Source organism: Sorex araneus, chromosome 8 (assembly GCF_027595985.1).
Source record: "Sorex araneus isolate mSorAra2 chromosome 8, mSorAra2.pri, whole genome shotgun sequence".
Classification (NCBI taxonomy): domain Eukaryota; kingdom Metazoa; phylum Chordata; class Mammalia; order Eulipotyphla; family Soricidae; genus Sorex; species Sorex araneus.
This window is the reverse complement of record NC_073309.1, coordinates 47265187-47272274: the sequence shown is the minus strand read 5'-3', so window position 1 is coordinate 47272274 and position 7088 is coordinate 47265187. Positions and strand designations below refer to the sequence as shown.

The 7088-nt window shown below is 56.3% G+C and overlaps 2 protein-coding genes across 2 annotated transcripts in view; both read left to right on the top strand.

Annotated features, from left to right (window-relative positions):
- Window positions 1-282: 282 nt before the first annotated feature.
- LOC101558123 (carcinoembryonic antigen-related cell adhesion molecule 20-like) lies at window positions 283-4394 on the top strand. Its single transcript, XM_055146447.1, has 5 exons — window positions 283-415; window positions 1642-1923; window positions 2007-2291; window positions 3238-3510; window positions 4285-4394. Exons 1-5 carry the CDS (start codon window positions 283-285, stop codon window positions 4392-4394), a joined length of 1083 nt encoding a protein of 360 aa, XP_055002422.1.
- A 381-nt stretch (window positions 4395-4775) lies between these two features.
- The window catches only part of LOC101557849 (carcinoembryonic antigen-related cell adhesion molecule 20-like), a 40535-nt gene continuing 38222 nt past the window's right edge, over window positions 4776-7088 (top strand). Inside the window, exon 1 of the mRNA XM_055146446.1 lies at window positions 4776-4779. Within this exon, the coding sequence (XP_055002421.1) occupies window positions 4776-4779 (4 nt within the window). The remainder of the gene's footprint in view (window positions 4780-7088) is intronic.

The window sequence follows — 7088 nt, the reverse complement described above, 5'->3', positions numbered from 1 at the left end:
GAGGGGGGCTTAGAGAGGGGCTGCTGGAGGGGTGGTCCCGAAAATGAGCTCTGGGTGCCTCGGATCCACCCACCTCTCCAGGGCCCTCTGGGGCTGTGCCTCTGTGTCTCCACCGTCTCCTCTGTCCCCCCTCGCAGTGCTGCTGGCCAAGCCAACACTCACAGCCAGCCTATCCACGATCACAGAGCACAAAGGGCCGCTGACCCTGCAGTGTAAGACCGCGGACACCCCGGTCATCATCCACTGGTTCTTCAAGGGCGACCCCTGGTGCTGGGATTGCACATGAGTCTGTTGGCCGGTGGCAAGAACCTCACCCTCACCACTGTGCTGCGGACAGACTCCGGCACTTACCAGTGTGAAGCCCGCAACGGGAGTCAGTCCCAGCTGAGCAACCAGCAGAACATCACGGTCAACTGTGAGTCCCTGTCTGACCTCGCGCTCCTTGGCCCCCACGTCCTGGGTCATTCCAGCCTGGCTTCCAGCTTGAGAAGCCATCAGACTGTGGCTGCCCGGGAGCCCCAGCCCTGCACCTCTCTCGACCCCATTTGTATGGCAGCTGGAAATCTCCCCCTTACTTACCGCCTCCCAAACGGGACTCCTTTAACCTTTGCCTGCTGAATGCAAAATCCTGTCTGGGTGGGGTAAGAGCTGTGGTGGGAAGGCTTTGTTTGCAGGACTTTGGGGGACCCCACCTAGCGGTGCTCAGAGGCTATTCCTGGATCTGTGCTCTGTGCTCAGGTTACACTTGGCAGTGCTTAAGGGACCAAAAGTTGCTGGGGGGTCAAACCAGGTTGCAACGATGACATAGTTACAGACAAGGCCAGCGCCTGACAGTGCAGAGCCCATATTCAAGCCTGGGCTGACTGTGAGTGTGTGTGTGTGTGTGTGTGTGTGTGTGTGTGTGTGTGTGTGTGTGTGATACTTCTGGCAATACTCGGGGGTCTGAGCTCAGGGATCACTTCTGGTGGCTCAAGCGACCGACCCTGTGGGCTGCCAGGGATAGAACCCAGATTGATTGTGTGCAAAGCCACCTGGACCCAAGGCTGTGTCTTTTTTTTTTTTAATTGTTCTTTTCTTTTTGTAAGTCGCCCTGAATTACATTTACAAAACATATTTGTGATTGAGTGTCCGGCGTCTATTGTTCCAATGCCAATCCCTTCCCCAGCACCCACTGACCTCCACCAATGTGCCAAGTTTCCTTCCGGCTTCCCCAGCCTGCCTCTGTGGCAGGCACTTCCCCCCTTCCCCATTGTCCTCCTGTCCCCTTCCCTAATTTATCGCCCTCACCCCTGCCCAGCACCATGCTCCTACTGAAGACACGTTCTCCTGCTCTTTGGCCTCTTGCTATCGGGCATTGATCTTCCCCAGGGGTTTCTACCCACCATGAGAGATCACCCTCAGCCTCTCCTTCTGCTGATTTCCCTCCAGAGCCACCCATGTTGCAGCTAATCCCATGAGACTCTGTCTTCCCCGCCCTGCGCGTCCCTCAGGGCTGATGCTAACACCCCCTCACCCCACCTCAGCGCTCCTCTGGGCCCTGGGTCATGGATCCCCAGCACAGCCATCACCTCAGGGATCAATGTACAAGCCAGGGGGCTGGGCTGGCATCCTGGTCTCAGCTCGCTACTTCTTGCCTTCTAGATGGCCCTGATCCTTTTACAATCAAGCTGGACATTAAGAAAGCCAACCGGAAGGTGGAGGAAGTGCTCAGGGGCTCCGATGTGACCTTCTCCGTGAACATAGAGTCCTACCCGGCCCCGAATTACACTTGGACTGTCCCCTATAACATCGGGCAGCCAATTACCACCAGCACATTCTCCATCTCCCGTATAGCCAGGGAACACAGTGGCACCTACACATGTGTGGTCAGCAACCCTGCCACTCAGATGACCCAGACAGACACCGTGGAAATCCAGGTGTTGGGTGAGTTCACTCCTCCCCGACCCGAAGGTGAGGGCGGGAAACATGAGAGGTGGCCCCCTGAGTCTGAAGCTCTGCATTTGCAGAGCACCTGACCCCACCATCCATCGAGGTGTCCAGCGACTTCCTGGTGGAGAGTGAGACTGGCCCACCCGTGACGCTGACCTGCAGGACGAACTACATGGACCTGAGTGTCCGCTGGCTCCTGGAGGGCCAACCCCTGCAGCCCAGCGAGCGCCTGGTACTTTCCGCTGACAAACGCACCTTGTCCATCTATCGGCTCCAGCGCTCGGACACGGGGCCCTACCAGTGCCTGGTGTGGGACAATTTCGGAGAGGCCCAAAGCAACTCCGTCCACCTGGATATCTACTGTGAGTCTCCCCTTCCAGGTCCCTATTCGTTTGATATCTGGATGAGGAATAGGAATGTCCACTTTGTGCCAGGTCCTTTTCGCACTGGACAGGGCTTGGGCCTGCCCTCCCTGGCACTTAGATCATCTACTAGGAAAGAAGAGAACTCAGGGTGGGTGGGGATAAGGGTCAGGAGGATCCTCAACCTGGAGTGGGACTGGACAGGTTGGGGCGTATTAGCTGGTGTGGCCAGGGGAAGGTCTTTGTGTCCTGGAAAGGAGGGACTCAGGGGGGTCAATACATCAGAGGAGCATCAGAGGGTCCAAAAGTGGTTAAGGAACATTGGGTAGAAGAGGGTGCGTGGACAGAAGAGCCCAGGAAATAAGGTGGGTGGGACATGACTCAGGGCCCTGTGAGCCATGGCAGGGGGATGGTGGCGAGAGACCCAGGAACCACTGGCCAGAGGAGAGTAGACTCCCTGAGCAATCTGGGTCTTGGGTGTGGGTAGAAAAGCTGGGAGTGTGGAGTGCAGGGAGTTAGTATTCACCCGTATCCCTGCAGCGCTTTTGACCTAGGGCCCCAGACCCTCAGACCACGGGGCAAAGTGGATGATGGCCAGCAAGGGTTTAATTAGGGGGAATGAAGTGGATCTGCAGGAGAGGGGAGGGCAGGAGCCAGGATGGCAAGTCTGCAGCCAGAGTGGGAGTCCAGTAGCTCAGGTAGTCGCCTGGCATGTGGTGGACTCAGGCTCAGACCCGGCATCCCATGGGGTTACCCAAACGTCACCAGAGTGACTCCTGAGTGCAGAGACAGGAGGAAGGCCTGAGCACCACCGGGTGTGGCCCCAAAACAAAACAAAACAAAAATAGAAGACAAGAAAAAGAAAGACAAGTCTGCTCTGAGGGGCTTGCTGGGGGGCTCTAAGCAGGACCCCTCCCCCCACCACCTGTGCCTGCCCTACACACAGATGGCCCCGACCAGGCAAACATCAGCAGCAGCACACAGGACATGCCCGGACCCGTCCTCGAGGCCGCCCTGGGCTCCAACCTGACCCTGTACTGCCAGGCGGATGCCCACCCCAGCCCTCAGTACCACTGGACCTCCAGGAACCGGACATTCGCCACCAACCAGCTCGTCTTTGAGGCCCTGACCTGGGAGGATGCGGGAGAGTACACCTGCATGGCCACGAACCCTCAGACCGGCAAGAGCAACTCCACCTCAGTGGTGCTCAGATTGTGGAGTGAGTCCCGCCCAAACCTCCACATCCCCCCACGTCCCCGCCCCCCTCCCCGAGTGGTGGGGGTGGAGCCTCCTAAGGAATCACTGCAGAGCTGCAGCCAAGAGTGGTTCACTCGGGCAGACAGCCAAACCCATTTCCAATCCTATTGACTTATTTCATTATTAGATGGATTCTGTATCACATTTATTAACTTAGGTTAGTTTTATTTTCCATTTGGGAGCTCCCCCAGTTCAGGGGTCTCACCTGGTGGGACTCAGGGTGCCCTTTTGTAATGCTGAGGCCCAAACCAGGGTCAGCCCTGGGCAAGGCCAGTGCCTTAACCTTTATCTTATTATTCAATAATAAATAACCTTACTAAATAAGGGCTGGTCCTTTATCGTTTTTTATTAAGCCTTTTTTGTTTGTTTGTTTTTGCTTTGGGGCCACACTTGGCAGTGCTCAGGATTTACTCCCGGCAATACTCAGGGTCCATAAGGCGGGGGTCTGAACCCAGGTCAGCCACCGTGTGCAGGCAAAGGCCCTCCTCCCTCCCCTCACTCCCATCCTATTGCTCTGATCCTTTTCAACCTTTTGTTGTTGTTTTGTTTTGTTTGGGGGCCATACCCCCCCAGTGCTCAGGGACTACTCCTGGCTCTGTGCCCAGGGATTTGCTGCCTTGAGGGTACGACCCAGGGTCAGCCGCACCCTAGGCCCGCGCCTTCTCCCTCCATCAGAAACATGTGGGCAGGAATGAGGGTTACCCACTGGGGTATGTGTTGTTCCGTCTCTGCTCAGGTAGCTCCCAGGACCTATCTGCAGGAGCCATCGTTGGCATCGTCGTGGGGGTCTTGGTTGGCATTTTCACCATCCTGTTTATGTTGAACTTCTTCGGCTTCGTAGGGTAAAGCTGGGAATTGGGGTGGGGTGGGGGTGGTCCGCTGTGGGATGGGGTGGGGACCACCAGACAGAAGTGTCATGGACTTTGGCCCCCAGGGGAGCTCAGTGGGCTTGGGGACATTGCTGGAGAGTGGCTGGTGGGGCTGAGCAGGTGTCAGAGCAGAGAAGGGTGAGAGCTTTGGAGTTCTCAAACCTCCAGGATAACAAGATTCAATCTTATATTTCAGGGGAGGCAACGGAGTACTGAACTGTGACATAAATTGTGGTAAGTGACATGTGGTGGCCACAGGGAGCACTGTCGGGAACCCCAGCTTCTACTCCCACCTGTAACCCTCCCTCAGCGCGGCCATGCTCTGCTCCCTCCCAGCCTCAGGCTCCCCACCTGCAACATGGGTGAGTGGAGAGAGTGACCAACTACCGTCCAGGGACAAAGGGCTCTGTCCTCTTCCTCACGACCAGCTCAGGAAAGTCGTCTGCTGGTAGCTGTCGGAGGAATCTGTCCCAACCCTCCTCCCCTTAGACTCGCAAACCCAACCACGGTCCTTCCTGGGCTTGGGAAAGGCAGAGAGAAAAATACCTTTGGCAGCTCAGGCTGAAGATCTTGGAAGAACAGGAAACGGCAGGACAGTCCAGGCCAGCTCAGGACTGCAGCGAGGAAAACCAAGGCCAGGAGGATGAGGACAGACTCAGGCCCAGAGAGATAGTTCTGGGCTTTGGGCACTTGCTGCTGCCACCCCAGCTCCATCCCTGGTACCACCTCGGGTCCCCTAAGCACTGCCGAGTGTACCCCCAGACCCCCAGAAATGGATAGGCACAAAATCCAGCCAGGGTGTCCACTGGCATGATTGTGCACCTAATTTTATCTTTCTATAATCATCTTTCACTCGTTTATAGTTTTGAGGTCACACCCTGTGGTGCTCAGGGGTGTCTCCTGACTTTGCACTCAAGAATTACTCCTGGTGTTGCTCAGGGGACCCTATGGGATGCCGGGGGATCAAATCTGGGCGGGCTGCCTACAGGCAAGTGACCTCCCCACTGTCCTATGGCTCCAGTCCCTGGGCACTAAATTCTAGAATTCTCTCCTCTCCCACACCACAGTCTTGACTAATGCAGAAACTTTTGTCACCTCTTCACTGGGCTAGGGCATGAACTGGGAAAGACCCCCCTGCCCTCCTGTCACCCCTAACTCCAGGCCATGACTCTCATTTACTCTCTCTCTCTAGATAACCCAGAGCCCACAGCACCCCAAGCCCCAGAGACAGACCCCTCAGTCAGATGGGTGATGAGCCAGGGGTCCCCTGTCCTTGCACCCCACAGCCATAAATACTGTCCAGGCTTTTCTCTTGGGGGCTGGGGGTGGGAGTCAGGCATGTTCCCTGGAGGACCCTCCATGTCATTTGGGCATCCAGCCCTCCCTGGCCATTCACCTTTTCTTTTTTCTCTGTCGTTGAGACACACCTAGCAGTGCTCAGTGGCTATCCTGGCCCTGTGCTTAGGAGTAACCCCTAGTCATGCTCACGGACCCTACACAGTGCCCGGGATTGGCCCAGGGTCTGTCACGTGCAAGGCCAGGGCCTCCCCCACTAGTGCCCAGTGGTTAGTCTGGAACTCCCTCTATGCTCCAGGGAAACAGAGCCCCCAGAGAGGCCCAGGTGGTCCCTGAGAATGGCAAGGAGTAGCCCCCAGGCCAAGCCCCACCACTTCTCTGTCACATTCTTTCCCCATAAATTCTGACATCGGGGCCCGGTCTCTGAGGGCTGTGAATTTGCTGGATTTGACTGAGAAGCAGCAGCAGCACGATGATGGTCATGATGAAGAACACCCTGTGTATTTAGCAGGATGCCATGGAGGCTGGGAATGGGAACAAAGGGACCTAAGGCTCTTCATGAAGCTGGATAAATTCCGAGAACTCTGGCCCCTCCATATGTGGGCCTTTCATGCATGGCCAGGAGGTGGCCGGGCCCAGAGAAACTGCAGAGGCCCCGGTGGAAGGAGAGCGCCACCTGCTGGGCTGGGAAGGGCACTGGGGCCTCACCCTACTCTCTCGGGTTCTTGTTTTTTTGGGGGGTAGGGGGGCACACCTAGCAATGCTCAGGGGTTATTCCTAGCTCTGCACTCCGGGGTCACTCCTGCAGTGCTCAGGGACCCTCTGGGATGCCGGGGATGGAATGTGCCCTCCCTTCTGTGCCATCACTCGGCCTCCACCCCTGGGTCTTTGCAGGAACCTGGGGCCTCTTGCTGTCGGGGTCCTGTGCTTTTGTGCCCTGACCACCCGCTCTGTCCCCTTGCAGAGTTTACATTCAAAAAGGTCCGTCGTTCGGCTAAATGGACTCTACGTACCATGTTCTGTCTCTGGATATGCAGGTATGAGGTACTCAGAACTTGGAGGGACAGGATGGGGTAAGGTTCATGCTTTGCACACAGCTGAGCCCAGTTTCACCTTGATGCCTGCAGCAGTGACCCCTGGACACAAAACCATGTGGCCTCCAAATTCCCCCCCCCCAAAGAAAAAAACCCAAAATGACAAAGTATTCTGGCCTCTCTGTCTGCTTGCAGAGAGGTGGCCTCGGAAAGAATGGAGGCTTGTACCCACAATTTCAGGCTACCAGGACCTGTCACTTCCCAAGGAAACAAATTTAGGGCTTTGCATTAAAGTTTGTGTTAGTCGAGATGGGTTGGCTTCTGCGTTGCATCCCATCCAG